The 22,034-nt window shown below is 40.8% G+C and overlaps 3 protein-coding genes and 4 non-coding genes across 7 annotated transcripts in view; 2 read left to right on the top strand and 5 right to left on the bottom strand.

The window, feature by feature from the left end:
- LOC116687659 (zinc finger protein 420-like) overlaps window positions 1-22,034 on the top strand; it is a 114,491-nt gene that overhangs the window by 7,294 nt on the left and 85,163 nt on the right. The gene's annotated exons all lie outside the window — the stretch shown is intronic.
- On the top strand, window positions 1,889-3,617 carry LOC116687658 (tripartite motif-containing protein 16-like). The gene has a single exon (XM_032513199.1). The coding sequence runs from the start codon at window positions 1,898-1,900 to the stop codon at window positions 3,560-3,562; it is 1,665 nt and encodes a 554-aa protein (XP_032369090.1). The 5' UTR covers window positions 1,889-1,897; the 3' UTR covers window positions 3,563-3,617.
- On the bottom strand, window positions 5,704-5,819 carry LOC116688714 (U5 spliceosomal RNA). Its single transcript, XR_004331846.1, has one exon. It is a non-coding gene; the product is annotated as a U5 spliceosomal RNA (small nuclear RNA).
- trnas-aga (transfer RNA serine (anticodon AGA)) lies at window positions 7,571-7,652 on the bottom strand. Its single transcript has one exon. It is a non-coding gene; the product is annotated as a tRNA-Ser (tRNA).
- trnag-ucc (transfer RNA glycine (anticodon UCC)) lies at window positions 7,915-7,986 on the bottom strand. The gene has a single exon. It is a non-coding gene; the product is annotated as a tRNA-Gly (tRNA).
- On the bottom strand, window positions 11,049-14,733 carry LOC116687660 (zinc finger protein 250-like). The gene is made up of 3 exons (XM_032513201.1): window positions 14,287-14,733; window positions 11,277-12,190; window positions 11,049-11,192 (listed from the first exon to the last, which is right to left on the bottom strand). Exons 1-3 carry the CDS (start codon window positions 14,495-14,497, stop codon window positions 11,088-11,090), a joined length of 1,230 nt encoding a protein of 409 aa, XP_032369092.1. The 5' UTR covers window positions 14,498-14,733; the 3' UTR covers window positions 11,049-11,087.
- trnae-uuc (transfer RNA glutamic acid (anticodon UUC)) lies at window positions 20,279-20,350 on the bottom strand. The gene has a single exon. It is a non-coding gene; the product is annotated as a tRNA-Glu (tRNA).

Genomic DNA, 22,034 nt, shown 5'->3' with positions numbered 1-22,034 from the left:
GAGAGTATCGTTAGGTGCTCGCTTTTCTGGTAGTTGTGTTTATAGCCAGAGTACGCAGTAAATCGTTCCAGGAAGTTTAAAATCACAGGAAGTGAGACGGCTGGGGTAGAGATGAACAGGAACAGGTCGTCCGCATACAATGAGACTTTATGAGTTGTGCCAGATTGCGTGATGCCCTCGAAACCTTCCTCCAAGTGAAGCCAAACGGCCAGAGGTTCGATGGCGATGGCGAACAGGAACAGGGACAGAGGGTAGCCATGTCTGGGGCCTTTCCAAAAGGAGAAAAGAGGTGACAACGTGTTGTTAGTTTGGACTGAGGCCATAGGGAATGAATATAACAATCTGACCCACAGGATAAAATTGTTGCCCAGGCCAAACCAGGCCATTGCCTCGTATAGGTGTCCCCACTCGACCCTGTCAAAGGCCTTCTTGGCTTTGTGGGATACCATGATTTCTGAGGTATCATTACTTAACGAGTGGATGATGTTAAGTTAAGTAGGCATCTAGTGTTATGTGAGCCATGAACCCTGTCTGATCTAACGAGATAATCTTCCGCCCCCATTGCAACAACCTTTGCGGATATTGTTTTATATTACTTTACAGTGAAGCCATCCTCCCGCGGGGATTTACCGCTCTGTAATGAGTTAATGGCTCCTTGAACATCAGCAGTGGTTATAAGGCCACCCAAGTCGTTCACGGTTTCAAAGTCTATTTGGTGGAAACTAATATCTTTAAGCGGGCCGTCTGCAATGGGAGGGCAGTCAGAGGTATACAATTCAGATGATAATTTGGCAAATATTCCATTAATGGAGGCAGGATGGATGTGGATCGCGCCTGAGTAAGCTCTAATTGCAGGAATTAGCCGTGAGGATTTAACTTCTTTTTTTAAACTGGTCTCACTTATAATTTGTGTTGAATGCAGTGGTAATATGTTCCAGTTTGGCATCGCCCTATACATGACAGTTTTCTTTATGGCATTCATTTTAGGTAATTCACTTCCCTAATCTTGAACCTTTTTGTCATAGAACTAAAAACTCTACTCAAGTCACTTTGATTGTTAAACAAACAACAAGTATTAAACTTGTAGAAACTGTAGAGCTTTTTCCATGAAACCTCACACTAAATGGGATTTCATATGATTACATGTAACTCTTTATTTCTTTACGTAATGAATCTGTTGTTTTATTGTTTGTTTTGTCTCCTGTGTCTTTTATTTATATATTTGTGAGAATTACACTTAAGGTTTTTGTGCTATCGATGTTTACCTGATTCTTTGTGTAAAGACGTATTTGAAACTCCTGAGAGTTTCTACAGGGTGATGGTCAAAGGTTCCACTTTATCTTGTGCGTTGCTGGATAAGATAATGTGTTGTAGAAAGTTGAAGTGTTAGTGTTGGGTTTTAAACTCAGTGGATTACAGAGGAAATAACAAAGGGCATGAAGTGGTATCTTGTTATGCACCTGTGTTCAGAGAACTTATCTCTGACACCTTGTACACACATTCTAGGATTGTGAGATTATTATACAGCAATTTAAGGGTTTATGACATTTTAGTTTCATAACTTTCAGTTGATTTTAAACCAGTAAAAGGAACATTTAAAATTGAGTCTGAGACGTACGGAGACATCAACAAAACCTGAGGAGAAGAGAAGGATTTTACAACTAGAAATGTCATGTTTTCTGATGTAGAGGACGTTTTAACTGAGGTGTCATTTAAAATGAAGAAACACAGACCAACGTCAAGGTGCCAGTACTCATCCTGCCATGAGTCAATGTTTGAAAACCCCTCCCTGTATTGTTTAATGACAGAAAAGCTGAACCCTGGCCCGGGATCCCTTGATAACACAGTCACGGATACTGTATGTCAGAGTCAGAGTCAGTCATCACTGAGAGGTGAGATGGCGCAGAGAGGAGTTCAGCTGGACCGAGAAACCTTCTCTTGTTCCATCTGTCTGGATCTACTGAAGGATCCGGTGACTACTCCCTGTGGACACAGCTACTGCATGAACTGTATTAAAAGCCACTGGGATGGAGAGGATGGTGAGTACAGGTACAGCTGTCCTCAGTGCAGGAAGACGTTCACACCGAGGCCTGTCCTGCTGAAAAACACCATGTTGGCAGATTTAGTGGAGGAGCTGAAGAAGACTGGACTCCAAGCTGCTCCTGCTGATCACTGCTATGCTGGAGCTGAAGATGTGGCCTGTGATGTCTGCGCCGGAAGGAAACTCAAAGCCATCAAGTCCTGTCTGCAATGTTTGATCTCTTATTGTGAGAAACATCTTCAGCTTCATTTTAAATCCCCAGCTTTTAAGAAACACAAGCTGGTGGAGCCGTCAAAGAAGCTCCAGGAGAACGTCTGCTCTCGTCATGATGAGGTGATGAAGATGTTCTGCCGAACTGATCAGCAGTGTATCTGTTATCTCTGCTCTGTGGATGAACATAATGGCCACGACACAGTCTCAGCTGCAGCAGAGAGAGCTGAGAGGCAGAGAGAGCTCGAGGGGAGTCGACTCAACATCCAGCAGAGAATCCAGGACAGAGAGAAAGATGTGAAGCTGCTTCAACAGCAGGCGGAGGCCATCAATCTCTCTGCTGATGAAGCAGTGGAGGACAGCGAGAAGATCTTCACTGAGCTGATCCGTCTCCTGGAGAAAAGACGCTCTGATGTGAAGCAGCAGGTCAGATCCCAGCAGGAAAGGGAAGTGAGTCGAGTCCGAGAGCTTCAGGAGAAGCTGGAGCAGGAGATCACTGAGCTGAAGAGGAAAGACGCTGAACTGAAGAAGCTCTCACACACAGAGGATCACAACCAGTTTCTACACAACTACCCCTCACTGGCACCACTCAGCCAATCAGCATCCAGCATCCAGATCCGTCCTCTGAGCTGCTTTGAGGACGTGACAGCGGCCGTGTCAGAGCTCAGAGATAAACTACAGGACGTCCTGAGAGAGAAGAGTTCAACCGTCTCACTGACGGGGACTGAAGTGGAAGTTTTACTGCCACAACCAGAGCCCAAGACCAGAGCTGGATTCTTAAAATATTCACGTGAAATCACACTGGATCCAAACACAGCATACACATGGCTGTTATTATCTGAGGGGAACAGGAAAGCAACATTCATGAGTCAAAAACAGTCTTATTCTAGTCACCCAGACAGATTCACTGACTGGTGGCAGGTCCTGAGTAGAGAGAGTCTGACTGGACGTTGTTACTGGGAGGTGGAGAGGAGAGGAGGAGTTTATGTAGCAGTCGCATACAAAAATATCAGGAGAGCGGGGGGGTCGGGTAAATGTAGATTTGGACGAAATGACAAATCTTGGGTGTTATATTGTAAAAACAACGGTTCTACATTTTGTTACAACAAAGTCCAAACTCGCGTCTCTGGTCCTGTGTCCTCCAGAGTAGGAGTGTACCTGGATCACAGTGCAGGTATTCTGTCCTTCTACAGCGTCTCTGAAACCATGACTCTCCTCCACAGAGTCCAGACCACGTTCACTCAGCCGCTTTATGCTGGACTAAGGCTTTATGATTATGAATCCTCTGCTGAGTTGTGTAAAGTGAAATAGACAAAAGTCATTTAAGGGTTAAATTCTGAGTTTTAACTCTTCGTCTTTAGTCTCCATGTTTGTTGCTGACAGCTGATTGTTGTCATTCTATTTTTTATGTTTTTCATGTGTTTCCACGTATTGTGTTGGTTTTTCTTATTGTTTAGGCTTTTAACAACAAGCTCTCAATGAGCTCAGTTGAGATCTGTTATAGTGTTGAGATCTGACAGGTGTGTCTGCAGGTTCACAGCTGTGCTGGGAGGGGTTGACTTGCAGAGACACACAGAGACAGAGACAGACAGTAGACACAGAGACATGCAGAGAGAGACAGAGACACACAAAGAGACAAACAGAGACAGAGACACACAAAGACACATAGAGACAGAGACAGACATTTCCAGAGGAGAAATCTGAACATTGTAAAATGTTCTAAATTCTTCTTTTATTTTGTTGACATTTTAGAGTCAAAGGTTTTTCCAGACAAGATTTTGGAGATCTCCTTTTATCACTGCATCAATCACAATATGGTGGCAACAGCCATAAAAACACCTGTTGACAGGTTTTTAGATATGAAATGTTCCATAAATCAGTTTCTGAATGATATGTGAACACCCCCCTCTGTACAAACCTTCAGAATATAGACTGGAATGAAACTAGAAAGTTGGGTGCATGGAAGTGCTGCTGAAGTGACGATTTTTGGCTCAGTCTGAGAAAAACCCATTTAGAGAAAACAGCCTTCGAACATCTGGATTATACATAACATAACATTAACATCTGGTCATTAGAGGAGAAAAGGGTCCAACTAATGAACTAACACATATCAACAGGAAACTTCCCCAGTTAATTACTTACATTAACACAGAGAAATTTAACAGATTTTTGGATTACTGCTTTTCTGAAATGTCATGTTTAAATATGCAAATGCTAACTGTTGGTGAATTTAGGAGAACTTTCAACGTGCAAATAGACAAAGTTTGGTAAAATGATCACCTAAATGTGTATTTTGGTATGATGGTTTTTAATAAATCTAATTTTTCTTGCAACTGTTATGTTTTCTTTCTCATTTTCTCAGCTTGACATTTTTATTATGGAATGCAAATCAAATGCTTCTGATGAATTATTCCAACTTGATGTCAGATTGAGTGGCGTTGAACAAAGGTTCAGTTGAAAACCCCAAAACACAAAGCTAAAATATATGTACTGCTTGAAGTGTGCTATCTAACCCATTATATATATTGATTTGATGTATGTATGAACTAAATATTAGAAACAGCTCAAACTATATAATAGGCGTTGGGTGTGACACTTCTTGTAACAGTGGATCTGGTCTGGACATCTTCTGCTGAGGCCACCTGTGTGATTACGTAATGGTGGAAATCCCCTGATTTCGGGAAGGTGTGTGTGTGTGTGTGTGTGTGTGTGTGTGTGGGGGGGGGGGGTTAGCCTTGACTAGGACTATAAATATGAGTTGATGTGGACTCTCGTTAGCGTGGCTTACCCACTTGCCGGGTTTCTTTTTTCTATTCTCTGGATTTTGACACTTTTTGCTTTTAGGGCAGGAAGGGAAAAGATTATTTCTGTATTTTGTTCTTGCTTTTGATTATTCACTAAAGAAAAAAAACACCTGAGCTTGTTGTGAGCTAGGGGACCAAAAAAAATGTGTATTCCTTGATTTTAGTCATTTAATTTCTCTGTCTCACTCCTCGGCCGTCCGAGGGCAGAGGTTTCCCCCCCGTGAGGGTAGTTAAGACTCCTCTTTAACTTTGGATGTGGTAAAGTTTTAGTTCTTTTTACTAGAGACACACACACCCTAGCTAAATTAAAGGAAATGGTACTCTTTAAAATGTTGGGGTTCTAGCGTTAAACTAATGAGGAAGAATTTGACAAATCTAAATTAACCAAAAGCAAGTCCAGGAAATTAGTCTTTCAAATGTTCCAGCTGTATCTGTCAAGTTTTGCTCCCTAAAAACAATAACAGGTCCGACATTCCTTTCCCTCCTTTCTTCTTTTACTTCTTCATAACTATTCTTTTCACTTGTTCCCACTTGGACCTCCACAGGAAATAAAAGATGGCTCGTTCCAGGTCTAAAATCTCTTTTCTGGGTGGGATAAAAACAGAGCTGATGAGTAAAAGCAAAGGTAAGCAAAAGCAAGAACAAAAGGCTCGGCCAAACAGCAAAGCCCACCAAAAATAGTTTCAACTCATCAGCGTTCCCCTCCAAGGAAGTCTTTAGTAAAAAGCAAAAGACTTGTGCGTTAGGAAGAGAAACCAGAGCTCGAGATCAGCTGAAAACCCTAGTGGACCCAGTCCAAACCATCACGGTAAGCCTCACTGGGTGTCCAAACTAAAATGATAAGAGGCAACTTGGTAGACTCCTTACTGATGTTTATATCTGTACTTACAATGCCCTTTTTTAAAACACCAGCCAATCACAAGTGTTACATGTGAATAATCAATGTGTGAGAAATCAGGAAGCTCACATAAAAGATAGCTGCAAGATCTACCAAATGTTTAACTTTACAACCCGTAAGCTGCTGGAACCTTCGTTGCCACCTTCCCTCAAAATGTGAATCCCAGAATTTTCCATCCCCGGAGCATAACTTACAGAGTAGAGTGGCGCAGCGGCAGCGTGCTGGGCCTATAACCCAGAGGTCGATGGATCTAAACTATTCTCTGCTAATTTGTATGCTTTGTATCAGCAGTTGTTCTGTTTACAGTCTGTTGATGTTTGAAAACATTTGTTTCTGAAATGAAATGTCTCCAGCTGCTGAAGAGTAAGCTTAATGACATGTCAAGTTCATTTCATCCATAAAAATAGAAACCAACAGTGCTCATACCTGCCTAACACCCATAAAAACTGGAGCATAATACATATACTATAATACAAGTACATAAATGAAGTAAAACAGAAACTGTAAAACTTGCACATTTAAAGTGCTTGTTGTGCTGTCTGATAGTCTGAGGTATAAAAGAGAGAGCACACCGCTTAGTTTGTGTAACAAGAGGGCTAGTCTACCACTACGTTCTATAACCCTACCAGTCAGATTACCACAGGAGGTAATATCTTCTGCAGCTCTTTTAAAAGACTCTACCTTAATACCTGCTGGAGATGCCAGGTCCTCATACATGTAAAGCATGAGCTCTACCACTGAGCTACATCTCCTGAAGATTTTCAGTTTTTTTTTCTTTTTTCTGAGATAGACTTAGACTTATCTTTATTAATCCTTTTGGGAAGCCTCCCGCAAGAAAGAAACCTGGGTAAAACATGTAATGTTAATGTTGTATATGGCTTCAAAACCTGCAAATGCAACTGTGGTGGCTGGAAATCAAACCTGGGCAAAATGCGTGCACTGCTATGGTATAAATCATAGTCAAAAAGTAACACACCTGTTGCCTTTCTGCTGGACAATACAACGTTTACTGCAAATCTTGTATCACAGACTGAACATAAGTGCTAGGAGATACATTGCTGGACATGGGTTTCTTCCGGTTTCTATGAGGTAACACAATATTGTTCATGAAGGCATATCACTGCGATCGGCGCCCGTTGAATGCCGGTTAGATTTGTGTCCGACTTGATCCAGACTTGCTCTGACGTCATGCACACGTGGGCAACGGAAATCTCACGAGAGCAAGGCGGCCGCAGTTGCTTTTCACCGACTGCAAGAGCCTGGCGGACCCAGGCAGACCCAAAGCATGCTGGGAAACGCCGGCTTCTCATCTGTTTTAACACCTGATTGGTTTACAACATGATGACGTTTTATATAAAATTTGTATTGTTTTTGAATCTGAGGGATTTCAATTGCTATTTGTCTGATTTAAAGACTTATTCTATACAGAACACATGTTCTAGCACCACAGTGTTTTTGTCACTTTCTGTCCATCCTGAAGCTGCTGGAATCAGCTTAACTTTACCGCAGCTTTTTGTCACCACACCCACTGCTGCTGCTCTCGTCTACTTTACAGGCAATGCTCAGTTTATTTCGAACAAGTTTAGTGCTTCACTACCACTATTGTAGAATGCTTTTCGTTGTCGGCAGGATTTGAACCTGCGCGGGGAGACCCCAATGGATTTCTAGTCCATCGCCTTAACCACTCGGCCACAACAACCTGAAAAGAAGAGCTATACCTGTTTGCACAAACGTTCATAAACTTTTCAGTTGGTTAGTAGTAGTTACCAGACACGGGCAAAGTGCAAATCGTAGTGCACTGTCTGTGTCTGTGGATCCTCGTGGAGGCAGCTTGATTGATTGATATGCTCCCTTATTTGTACCATAACAGAGATCTAATATTTGATCAAATCGGGTTGGGTAAGTAACCTTTCTGGTTACTTCTTGACAAATAAAGCCAGTAACCACACAATGAAAACTACTGCGATGGCTGGGAATCGAACCCAGGTCAACTGCTTGGAAGGCAGCTATGTTCACCACTATACCACCATCGCTAGACAAGACAGTTGGTGTCCTTAAAGGTTGGCTTTTCTTTTTTATTAAATTAAGGCCTTAAGATCAATTTCCAAAAGATAATTTTTTTGCAAAGATTGCAAAGCCAGAAATCTTGGTGAAGTCGTGGACTTAAATTTTAACAGCCACAAAGACAATTACAAAGTCAGCCTATTATGACCTTAAGAAAATATCAAGGGTTAAAGGACGTATGTGTCAACAGGATTTGGAAAAACTTGGCCATGCTTTCATCTTCGGTAACTTTTAAATCAAGGTTGAAGACCTTTCTTCTTGATGTTGCCTTTCTTTAAATAGTTATTCATTTCTTTAATGTTTAATTTTGTATGCTGCCCTGTAACTTTTATTCTTGTGTTTTATCTGTTTTTATTTTTTAACTGTTTATTGTTGTGTTTTATCCATCCAAAAAGGGAGCATATCAATTAAGCTGACTCTACGAGGATCCACAGACACAGGCAGTGCACTACGATTTGCACTTTGCCCGTGTCTGGTAACTACTACTGACCAATTGAAAGTTTATGAACATTTGTCCAAACAGGTATAGCATTGTTTTTCAGGTTGTTGTGGCCGAGTGGTTAAGGTGAAGGACTAGAAATCTATTGGGGGGCTCCCCGCGCAGGTTGAAATCCTTCTGACAGCAAAAGGCATTCTTTAAGAGTGGTAGCAATCCAATGACACATCACAGAATATCAAATTGCAGATGTGCCTCCATGAACAATGTTGTGTTATCTCATAGGTACTGGAAGCCACCTGTCACCACAAATGCATCTCTTATCCTTTATTTTCCGTCTGTGTTACAAGATTTGCACTGAACATTGTATTTTTTAAATTTTGTATTTAAAAAGCAGAATAATATGGTTTAAAGAGGCTTATCTCGACAGTGTCAGAACACCAGGAGGACTTCCTGGCGACCATGTTTCACACACTCACACACCCACATATACACTCTCACATACACACAGATTCACATACACAGACCTGTACACACTCACACATTCTCACTCACACACACACAATCACACCCACATACATTCTCACATACACAAACACAGAAACATATATACACACATACACTCTCACAAAGACACACACAGACGCTTACACAAACACACACACACACACACAGACAAACACACACACATACAGTCTCACTCACACACATACACTATTGAGGTCATAAGTGTGATTTGGAATTGAATGTGCAGCGTTCCCAGTGTATTTATGTTATGGAATTAAAGTTATTCTAAGGATGATTTTGAGCATTATTCACTGTTTTATTCACTATTATTCTGAACACAACTTCCAGCATTTCGCAATGTCATAATTGTACAATTCACACAAATTCAACCAATCACCGTGACTTTGGTGCGACCCCCAATTTTGTCCAATCATTGCAACTTTTCTACAAATTTGACCAATAACCAGAGTCTCACGCTACTTCTTCTAATCCCAGCAGTCCCACGTAGAGGTAGAGTTACTAAGAAAACTTAGCCTAGAGTAATTTTAATTTTCCTCAAGTTTCCTTATTTTTAAACATTATAAAAACAAAGATATTGCAATACAAGACATTGTTACTTTTATCGCGAGACAAAAAAAAGCTTTTTTCAAAAGCTCCGGCAAAAGAAAAAAAAAAAAAAAAATCTAATTTTGGGCTGCAATACTAGGAAAAAAAGACCACAAAATTCTGGAGGGACTGACGTCTCCATCTGCTGAAAAGTACAATATATGACCCATTACCCCCGGTGTGTGTGCACGTTTTTGCTGGAGAGCACAACGTGATCTTTTGCAGGTCTCTGGTACTGTGTATTTCCATGTGTTGGAAAGCAGAATGTTACCATTACATGAGGTAGTTTGCCGCTGCTGGTTGTATGATTGTGTGTTTGTGGGGGGCCGTGTATGTGTGAGGGTGTTTTAGGTCTTTACATGTACTCATCTGCTATAAAGCACAATAGCGCTCCATTGGCCCACCAGGTCAAAATTGACCTAGGAAAACCAAACACTATGTATTTAAAACCCTAAAATTCAATGATATCAGTATTTTTACTTGCAAAGATCATTGATGACCACCCATGTTATTTTTAGTTAAGAGAAACTAATTTCTGATAAAGAAACTTAAGTCAAATTTGACCCCAAGACAAAAAGGAAAAACAAGTTTTAAACTAAAATAGACTCAAGCCTACTAGTGTGTACTTGCCATGCTGACTGTTGTAGTTAATCTAAACTGACAAACTTTTCGTGCAATTGTTTTAGTTTGGAAGCATGCATAAAGTAATGGCAAAGGGAAACCATTGTGCTTCCTGGCAGATGAAATCATTCATTGCTTACAATTTATCAGAGAAGTATGGTAAAATCAGTTCAGTTTAATATCAGCACAGATAGAAGTAGGTACATGCAGAAACATGTCAAAGGCACATCAGGTTGACAAGGTAATGGGCGCCAGGTTGGCAGCCTGGTCGCCCAGCGTCTGGTTGGCGGCCTGGTTGCCCAGCGTCTGGTTGGCGGCCTGGTCGCCCAGCGTCTGGTTGGCAGCCTGGTCGCCCAGCGTCTGGTTGGCGGCCTGGTCGCCCAACGTCTGGTTGGCAGCCTGGTCGCCCAGCATCTGGTTGGCGGCCTGGTCGCCCAGCGTCTGGTTGGCGGCCTGGTCGCCCAGCGTCTGGTTGGCGGCCTGGTCGCCCACCGTCTGGTTGGCGACCTGGTCGCCCAGCGTCTGGTTGGCGGCCTGGTTGGCGGCCTGGTCGCCCAGCGTCTGGTTGGCGGCCTGGTCGCCCAGCGTCTGGTTGGCAGCCTGGTCGCCCAGCGTCTGGTTGGCGGCCTGGTTGTCCAGCGTCTGGTTGGCAGCCTGGTTGCCTAATAGCTTCTGGTTGGCAGCCTGGTTGCCTAATAGCTTCTAATTGACTTCACTGGTCTCGGTCCAGAACAACGGGACCTGATGGCCGTGCAGCTGAACGCCATCGCTAACTCCGTCAACAGAAGCTGACGAAGTTATGTGATGGTTTAGAAGAAAGGATGTCTCCTCTGTCTCTCCCATGCTTCCCCGGTGGGACGGACTAAGGCAGGAAGGAACAAAAGGGAATGAAAATGCAATTTAAGGGATCTCAGATTCAGCACTTGTGTGGATGATCAAGTGTTGTTTCAGAGTTTGCTTTTGTGTAAACCTTTTACAACAAACTGAGCAACTAAATGGTTTCTCCTCCATGTGGACCGTCAAATGTCGTCTCAGATTGCTAGGGGCTGCAAAACTTTTACTACAAACTGAGCAACTAAATGATTTTACACCTGTGTGGACAGTCAAATGTTGTCTCAGATTTTGCTTTTGTGCAAAACTTTTACTACAAACTGAGCAACTAAATGGTTTCTCCCCCGTGTGGACAGTCAAATGTTGTCTCAGAGTTTTCTTTTGTGCAAATTTTTGATCACAAACTGAACAACTAAATGGTTTTTCTCCCGTGTGGATTCTCATGTGTACAGCCAAATTGCCAGGCTGACAGAAACTTGCTTTGCAAACTGAGCAGGTGGAACATTTTTCTTTTGAATAAAGTTTCATGTGAGTCATTAAGGTTTTCTTCCGAAGGTATCTTTTACCACAAACTGAGCAACTAAATGGTTTCTCTCGTGTTTGGACTCCAGAGGGTTTCTGCAGATGTTTTTTGCGGCCAAAGCTTCCTTTACATTCAGAGGAGCTAACTGATGTGTTTCCAGTGTTACATCCAACATCACTTACAGGTTCTTCATTGTTTGGCAGAAGGTTTAAACCTGTCTGAGGTTCCCTAGTCTCCTCCCAGTCTGCACTATCATCAGATTCAGGGGAGTCTGAAGTCTTGTCATGAGTAGCTGGTTGTAAAGGACTATCTGGATCTGAGTTCCTGGCTGGTTCTTGTCCTCCACAGTCCTCTCCATCAGCTCCTGTTCTCTCTGCTTCTCTGTTCTCCTCAGTTTGGCTTTCATGAAGCTGTGAGGACTGAGCTTTCTCTTCATCATCTTCTTCACTATTCACAGGGACAGTAGTGAATGGGAACTTGATATCAGCCTCCTCCAGCCCTTGAAGCTGCTCTCCCTCCTGACTGGTCCAGAGTTGCTGCTGTTCCTCTTTAATGTGTGGGGGGTCTGGGTCCTCCTGGTCCAGACTGGAGCTCCACCCCTGCTGCTCAGGGGGAACCTCTGCTTTAACCACCGACAGCTTCTGGACGTCTGAGGCGATTAAGGAAGTACAAGCACATGTAGAAAACTGTTAGAAAACTGTAATTTCATGTTGACATGATCTCTTTACAGGGCTCCAAACTACGACCAAATTGTTGCATTCTGCTATTATTTTTTCAAAAGTACAAGCAATTCTTACAAATATTCACAAATGTGCAACCTGTAAGTTTGACAACATTATGCTTAAATTAATGTGAGGTAGTTCGGCTCTTTATCACAGAAACATACGGAGGCCCCCCTGGGGTCAGCTGAGTAAAAAAAAACAAAATAAAAAAAAAAAAAAAAAATAATAATACACTGTGCACACAGATTCATAAACGTTCTCACGGTTTTATAAATGTGAGCAAAACAGGAAAGATATTCACAGATTCAAACTTCTGGGATCAATTACTTTATATCAAAATTATATTAAATCACAAATGACGCATCTTTCCTAACGTAGTAAGGTTAACAATGAGCTACAAACTCATTTTTATCAAAATGAGCCGTCCTCCAACTGGAGAAATAACATTGTGGTGGTGCTTAGAAGTATATAAACTAAGGTAATTTTGGAGACACAACCTTACTTAATCTTTAAATTAATAGATATTTGTGTGGGTGTTGTAGTTTATATACGTCTAAGCACCGCCGGGTAACGCTGCTAGAGACCAATGTTATTTCTCCAGGTTGGAGGACGGCAGCAGGAACTGCACCATCCAGGAATAGGGTTTCTCTTCCTGTTTCTAAACAACATATTAACACCCAAATTAATTGCATTAAATGCAAATTTCAGCCTACAGACATTTATTGTTCAGAAGCAACAAACACACCAAGAATATTGGTTAAAGTGCGAGAGATTTGCTTTCTGCTTTTTCTTGAGGGCATTTTATTTAACAGTGTTAACATCAGCATTTAGGATGTACATCTACCTTTCTTCATTCCACAAGGACATTTCTCTTTTATAAATTACTACTTAAAGTGACGGATATCTTTTTGTTACTTTGTATGCAATGATTTTTATGAAAAAAGCAGAGGTGGAAGAAATGTTATTCACGGTAATAAAATAGAGAACCACTGGCACAAATCTGTATATCAACTTTACTCAAATACAAGTTTACAGTTTTTAGAGCTGATTTCTGAAAGTGTAAATGAGGTAGCGTTTGTTACACTTAAAATACTTGTCATTTTATTCTCTAAAATACTCGTCATTAACCCATGTCACCATCTGCAACATGTTCTATCTGAACTGCTGAGCTGTGTATATGTGTATGAGATCCTGACAGTATGATAACCTTAAGCAAAAATATTACGGTTTCACGGTTTTGCAATCACAGCTTTCAAATGTATTAATTCAAAATGTCTGGGTAAAAAGCTGATACCTTAGGAACACTATAGAAAACTTTAGAGGATTTGAAACCGTGACTTTTTCAAACCACAATATACCTTGAAACCGGTAAACGACCAATGCCTATATGGTAACAATTCACAAACTCAGTCCAGAACATGGGACGGATCACAGAGGATAATCTTCACCTGTTTAAGTACAAGCTGGTCAAAAAGAGACTGAAAAAGTGATTATCTTTCTTTAACAAAAAACCAATAACTTAAATTTCGATGACACAGAAAGGTTTGTTAACCATGCAGTCATCCCAAAGCTGATTACATTCTCTAAAACAGCCTGATAAAAAAAACAAAAACAAGACTGCAGCGGCCACTGTTCAGAGTCGATCCTCTGGGGCTTCTCATCTGCTGCATTAAACCTGAACCATGACAAAATCTGTTCCTGCAGGTCTTGTAAACATACAGCTTCTCACTTGTGTGGGTTCTTCTTACGTGGACCAACAAGCCACTACTATGAATAAATCATGGTTCTCATGTTGATTTTCAAGTTATCTTTAAGTTCAAAGTCTTTTCTATATGTTTTACAAGAATAAGGCTTCTCACTTGTGTGGATTCTCATGTAGATGTTAAAAACATCCTTATGTCTGAAATCTTTTCCATATGTTTTGCAATAATAAGGCTTTTCACCTATGTGGATTTTCATGTGTCTCCGAAATTCTGAATTACACTTTTCCACATGTCACACATGAAAGACTTTTTCCATTTACCTGTCTCTGACATGTTAGTGTTGTCTACGTTGTTACAGTGACTTCTGCTCTTGCGTCGTCTCTTCTTTGGTTCTGGCTCTGCATTTCTAGTTGATCCTGAGTCTCCATGCTGGCCTCCTTTCTGATCTTGGCTCTCAGCTCCATGAGAGTTGTGAGAGAGGAGCTGGTGGTCACGGTTTGCTTCTGATTCCACAGAGGTTATAACTGGCATGTTGAGCTGCTGGTCAGAGAGAACCTCCTCCTCCTTGCAGACATGTTGCTGTGGGAGCTCTGGAGGGACAGACAACAAAAGAAATAGGATACGAATGTTACTGGAGAAAAGACCAGAACACTTGCTCTCTTTTTCTTGAGAACATAGACTGTAAAACTAATGAATGACCCTTTGGGGGGCTAAAAAGTGAAGCCAATGCTGAAGCTCATTAAAGCTGCATTCTATCTAATTTTCAGCAGGGGGCGACTCCACTGGCTCCAAAAATAAGTCTGATCTATGATGGCGTTTTTTAGGGATGAGCGAGTACAGCATTATCTGTATCTGTATCTGTATCTGTTTACCACATGAATTATCTGTATCCGGATCCGTACTCGGACTGGGCGGGGCCTAAACCGGAAATGGTCAGATTTAACCCGGAAGTGGGTCGGGTTCTCTTGAAATGTGCGGGGCTTTAACCGGTATGTTATTTAAGCATGCAATTGATATGAGTTGATCAAAAATTGTTATTTGTATTGCTGATTGAAAACTATTTACATGACAGCATTGAGCTTCAGATCAATGGTGGTGTCATGTAACAAACAAACTATATACAGAACGTTTTGCAACAATGAATACACACATGCAGTTGCAATTATGAAGTAAAATGTAATGAACAAGAGTTTTCATACTCAATATAACTTTCTTTTTAACTTTTTATTTTTTTATGATCAGTGTGATTTTTTTTTTTGGTTCTTTTTTTTTTTTTTATTTCCACACCAGGTATGTGTGTGTGTGTGTGGTGTGTGTGTGTTTGTGGTAGTAAGAGTGCGACACAGAGAGAGAAGGGGGGGGGGGGCAGCTGACAGTAAAAAAAAAAAATCTCGATGGCAGAGACGCAACGGGAGTTGCATTTAAACCAAGCAGCACGTCTGAAACCCACGTTCACCAGAAACCTACTGGTTACTATGTAAGGACTACAACCCCACGTTCACCAGAAATCTACTGGTACTATGTAAGGACTACAAAACCCCACGTTCACCAGAAATCTACTGGTTACTATGTAAGTACTACAAACCCCACGTTCACCAGAAATCTACTGGTTACTATGTAAGGACTACAAACCCCACGTTCACCAGAAATCTACTGGTTACTATGTAAGGACTACAAACCCCACGTTCACCAGAAATCTACTGGTTACTATGTAAGGACTACAAACCGAAGTTAAAAACAAACCTGAAGCTGAAGAAACCCTAAACGTTAACGGAACAGATCCACAGACCCGACTGCCTGCCTGACGGAGCGGGAGCGCGCGCGCGAGAGAGACAGAGAGAGAGAGAGAGAAAGAGAGACAGAGAGAGAGAGGATTTGTATTCAATCCGAGCACGGATATTGACTCATATTACTCGTATAATACTTGTACTCGGCAAAAGTGCTTTATCCGTACCGGATACTCGTTTCAGCCGGATACTCGGATCACCCCTACTAATTACTATGATTTGTCTAACCGATTCCCTAAAGTTATCCACTCCGAGATGTAACTTAATCCTACTCTGAACAGCGTTCTAGGTGGGATCACTGACCAGCCTACGGTAAGGTCAGGCTAGGTAATCTGCATGGACAGCTGTTTTACTGGCATGATTCATCTCGGAGAAGGCTAACACTTGTTTTTAGAAACTTCACCGTTGAGCGCTAACGTCAGCTAGCTAGTTACAACGAGTCGTCCTGCAGACTTAGCTTCCTCCACAGAGACACGAGTCACCAGCCGGAGCTTTGTGTTCCAACAGATTTAGCTAACATGCTGCTGTCGAGCCCTGAGTTCGGTTGGACATAAACAGCAAACTTACCGGAGCACCGTCGTTTCCCCTGGCTGTCATGGTAACAGCGGTTTACAGCTTCAATCTCCGTGCCGACCGAGAGCTTGGGTCACATGACAGACAGGCCGTCCTCTGATAGGCCAGACGTCGGTTTGATTGTATGCATGCTCAATTGCTTCTCCTAGCCTGGGTAGCCCGGATGTTACTGTGGGAATATTTAACTTGAATTTTTCGATCTGAATTTCAGCAATCGAATTTGATCAACTTGAATCTGTTTTATCTGAAATTTTACAAGTTGTATTTTAATATCTGAATTTTTTTTTGCTGAATTTTTTTATCTGAATTCAAATTTAAATTTCAAAGAGGTGAATTCAGATCAAATAAATTTGGATATATGGTTCCTGAAGTAAAATAATTTCAAAGAGGGGAATTATAAAAATTCTTAATGTTGAAATATTTCAACATTAAGTATTCAGTGGCTGTTAAAGTTCAAAGACTTATGTCTCTTATTTGCTTCCATAGGAAGTGACCCTCAAAATTTCATACCAGTTTTTTAAACATTATTTAAAGCTAAATGTGACAAAATGTTGCTGTTATTTTCAGCGTGAGCCGCTTTACAAACGGCGCCCCATAGTGATCCGTGTTTGATAGAAGATGGATAAATTACCTTTTTGCTGACACTTGTGAAAACATGATGTGGCCATGCAGACTGATTTTTTACAGTGGTGCAACTTGAACCGTGTCAAGCATCGGTGGTTCAGTGGTAGAACTCTTGAACAATATTGTGTTATCTCATAGGTACTGGAAGCCACCCGTCTCCACCTTCTCTTTGCATTTATTTTCAGTCTTAATGCCCACATGTGTTACAAGATTTGCAGTGAACGTTGTGTTGTCCAGCAGAAAAGCAACAGGTGTGTTACTTTTCGACTATGATTTATACCATAGCAGTGCAATCATATTGCCCAGGTTTGATTTTCAGCCACCGCAGTTGCATTTACAGGTTTTGAAGCCATACACAACATTAACATTACATGTTTTACCCAGATTTCAATTTCCTTGCGGGAGTTATCCCCACAGGATTAATAAAGATAAATCTAAGTCTATCTCAGAAAAAAGTAAAAAAAACTCTGAAAATCTTCAGGGGATGTAGCTCAATGGTAGAGCTCATGCTTTACATGTATGAGGACCTGGCATCTCCAGCAGGCATTATGGTAGAGTCTTTAAAAGAGCTGCAGAAGATATTACCTCACTACATGCCATTAAGGGTCTACCATTCAGCAGGTGGAGACAGTTCACTTCAGACAGTTGCAGCAGCAGATGCTTTGTTAGACATCGGCACTAGACATACAGTCTACCACTGACACCTCTCAGCTCAGATACCCCCCCCCCCAGCACTTTTTCCGACTTCTTTATCTCATCATCGGAGAAACTTTGCAGCATTAGCTCTCTGTCTGTGCGTGTGTGTGTGTGTATGTGTGTGTGTATGTGTGTGTGTGTGTGTGTGTGTGTGGTTAACGTTAGCTTGACAGCAGGCGTAGGTTGCACGCGTAGATTGAGCTAGATTGAGTTCCAGTGAAATGTTATCAGTCCGGTCACCATGGCAACCGTCATCATCTCTTTTCATGTTTTTACCAACCATGACGTCTTTATCTCCTCATCTCCAGCATCAGCTCTCTACCCAGGGATCAACGGCCTTAATACAGGGGGGGGGCTCACTCTGACTCTAAAGTGGCTACTCTCTCACTTCTCCATCGCTCTATCACACACACACACACACACACACACACACACACACCACACACACACACACACACACACACACTCACCTACACAGACACTTCAGAGCATTTATAAATGTACATGAAAGTATCGCATTAGTTACTTTCTGAAGTAAATAGTTAAATAAGTAATATAGCTAAAGTAACCTGCCAAACACACACACACACAGACACGCACAGACACACACACACACACAACGGCTCAACGCACACACCTGAGCACAAGTTAAACTATCAGTTGTTTTCACTACAAAGTGTATATGTCTTATTTATTTTTGCTATAGTGCTTAACAAGCATTGTTTAATTCTGCCCAGTTGTGGCCTGTTGAGGGGCAATAAATATAATATATAAATATTAATAATTCCAAAACATCTATGTTGTTATTAGTATGGATCCACTACACATAATATCAGAGCTGACAACTTTTCCAAAAACCTTGGAGTGAGATATGGGGGGGAGGGGGGGGGGGGGGGGGGGGGGGGGGGGGCAAAGCAAGTTCTTTGGCTCTTTCAGCATCGTTATCCTTCAGGGTTTAGATTAGGATTTGTAATGTGTGGGGGGATGGGGGCTCTCCCTAGGGGGGTCTGGGGGTACACTGAAAAAAATAACATGTGGATGAATTCAATCGTGGACATTGGTTGCACACAGATGTTTTGCTTTGGCAGCAGATTAAACATTTGAGTTAAAGTAACACAAGGTATTCATGTTCAATAAACCTGTGTATTTTGTGTTGATACAGAGTGATTGAAACATGTTTTGATAAAGTAATTTGTGCTCTTGGAACATTTTCATCCTTCACAATTTCATCACGTTGTTTCAACACTATTCAATCATTTTTTCCTTCGATACTATTTGATCACTTAAATACTACACGTTCTTTTCATAATATATAGTAGTATATTCTAGTGTCAATTACACTATTTTTTTGGCACTAAAACAGATTGTATTGTTCTCTGAAGATGGTTGCCTGTAACCACTAGTAACTTTTCAAAATAAAATGTCTAATTTCACTGCAGTGACAATAGGTAAAGAATTAAACTAACATTACTGTTTTACTGTTAAACAAATCAACAGTGAACAAGTCAGTTTTTTAGTGTTTTACCAACTTACAGTCACAATGGAAATTGGACATTTTTCTTTTGAAAAAAGGTTACTGGCAGCCATCTTTGAGAAGAACAATACAAACATAATGTTCAAGGTCTCTATTGTCAAGATTAAATTAAGTAACAATTGTAATTTAACAATTCAATGTAACTATAAAACAGATTTAAAATGCAAAAACATGAGTTACCATTTCCATTCCAGCAATCTTTTACTTTAATGTCTAATACCTTTCTATTAACTCTCTTAACCCTTGTGTTGTCGTCACTTTCGGGACCCTCTCGTGTCCCTCGGGTCAAATTGACCCGTGACTTATTTGGGGTTTTAAAAACAACTCTGAAAATAAAAGTTACCTTCATAATCTATTAACAAATATATTCTCTCAATTTCAAACAATTGAGATAACATATATATGTTTAGGGAATGCAATCAGTCTCTACTAGAACACAATTAAAAATGCAAGTTTTTGTCATAAAGTTACAATTCATGTTAAAAATCCACTATGGAAAAAACATAAGTGGTCATATCCAGAACAGTGTTCTGAATTGAGTCAGGAATACATGTTTATTACAGAAAATAAGGTAAGGCCATTGATTTTCAGGTAGAAAAAATGTAACTTGTACCATTTTTCTTCTTGTAAATATTTGAAATGGGTCAATTTGACACGAATACCAGACAAGGGTAAATCATTAAAATGACCCATTTTAACCAGTTGCATTTGCAAAACCTTTATTCAAGAGCCCAAACTTCCACCACTCAAAGAATCTGGTCATTAACTAACATTCAAGGTTTAAGTGTCACTTACAGACACAGGTAAATATTTCCAAACTTTTACGCGGCCTTCAGTCCGGCCATGAGTTCACCCTGTACATAATGTAATGGGAAAATTACATAGACAATGATTTTCATTCACAAACTGATGTAAAAATTGAATTTTCATCTACATTTTTTTCTGGAAGGTGTCTTCATGTTCCTGGACAATCTTTATCATGAACCTGGATTTACTCCAGGGCTAGGGTATGAACGTAACTACAGCTCTGATTCAATACAGGACCATTGTCGGAGATCGTACAGATCTTTCTGCAGACCTTCACCAGTTAAACACCTATTCCCATACCGGGAGTTGAACCCGGGCCACCTGGGTGAAAACCAGTAATCCTAACCACTAGACCATATGGGACTGAGTGCATATCAATAACAGGGATTGCATGAATCAATTCATAGTCTGGCTGGAAACAGGCCTTCTCTTGAACGTGAATGAAGAAGCTTCTTAAGTAAGTTTTATCTTGAAGCTTTTGAGTGTTCTTTAGGTTTTTATCTGCTTTAACTATTACCGGACAGCGGGGGCACGGAGCAGAGCAGAGCGGCCGTTAGGGAGGAATCCTCCTCCGGGTTCAGCTCCATTTTGAACTGGCGGTAAAAAACTTAACGTCGGAACTTTATGACGAATAGACATGTTGACAGGTTGATTTCTGTTAATAACAAACACAACTATAGTCAATAGAAAAAGAAAATATATATAAAAAGCCGTCTTGGTTCATCTTTCCACTGTTCCTACAATCACCACTCTGGTCTGGTTGGAAACTAAAGGATCTAAACTAAAAGGATGTTCCTCTTTAACTAAAAGGTCTATCTCTGCAGGGATCCATCCCATAATGTTGTCACACACTTAGAATAATAATCTGAGTCTGTCAGCAGCAACAACACAACCTTTAGTGGACGCTGACTTTACCTTTAAATTAGGAGTTTAAACAGAGACACAACAGGAAGAATAAATCCATCAAATCAAGTCCCCAATAATCAGCATGTGGCCTTGTTTTATTTCAGGTAGTCAGCATGGAGCTGTTCCACATTCCCAGACATTTAAAACAAGTCAATCATTGGCGTTATTCTACAAGTCAGATGAATAAATCAGCTGTTTGCTATTTGAGCTGCTCTGTTTCCTGCTGCTCCGTCATTCTTTAGTGTCCTCTGGAAACAGGTTGCTGTCCTTTATGTTTCTTTTGGATGACATCATCAGTGTCTTTGCTGTAGTCTGAAGAAACTCCAACAGATTTAAAACCACATGCAGTCACAGAAAATACAAACGGAATAGAAAATGTCAGACAAAGAATATGAAATGAAAAGTCCCCAAAGAACCAGGAAAATATAATGTTAATCTACCAAACAACAATAACTGGAGAGCAACCAATTAAACATGGCCGACTTCCAGTATGCCGGTAAGGAAGAGAGGAATGTTTGGACATATTAAAGATTCTTTTTTTCTTTTTTTTTAACCTTTATTTAACCAGGAACAATCCCATTGAGCTACAGTAATAATACATAAAAGACAGGACAATGGTTCCATACTACATTACAAATCTCTATAGAAACTACAACACCAATAAGACATTACATTTAACTTAAGATAATGCAGACATACAACTTAAAGGGCACCTAGTTAAAAGCAATTACACTGTTCAGGCAGAGTTGACTTTAAAAGGTTTTAAACCAAATTTGACCTAAAGTCCAAATTTAGGACTTCCACACATTGGTTGTTAAACCATGGACCAAATCGCTGTGTAGTCTCACGATGCTAAAACGTTTTTGTGTTCCAACATTTGGAAGTTTTTGATATTTAAAGGGTTCAAAAGTGTGTTCAAAGGTTAAAACTAATAGCCCTAGAGCAGCCATGCCACGTCAAGGCCCAAATGAGAAAGCAGCCCAGAGAACTACTATACTGAACATTGCTGTTTCTGTTCATCCTAAAGTCCTTAAACATGTATTTTCTAAATTATAGAAAAGATCACGTGACCAGTGTTTGCAAGGGTTACTCAGAGCTGAGGCTCTGCCCCCTTCTTTGCATTTTACAATAAAAACCAGGT

The sequence above is a fragment of the Etheostoma spectabile genome, chromosome 4 (assembly GCF_008692095.1).
Source record: "Etheostoma spectabile isolate EspeVRDwgs_2016 chromosome 4, UIUC_Espe_1.0, whole genome shotgun sequence".
Classification (NCBI taxonomy): Eukaryota; Metazoa; Chordata; class Actinopteri; order Perciformes; family Percidae; genus Etheostoma; species Etheostoma spectabile.
Note: the sequence above shows the minus strand (reverse complement) of the source record. Positions and strands in the feature narration are given on the sequence as shown.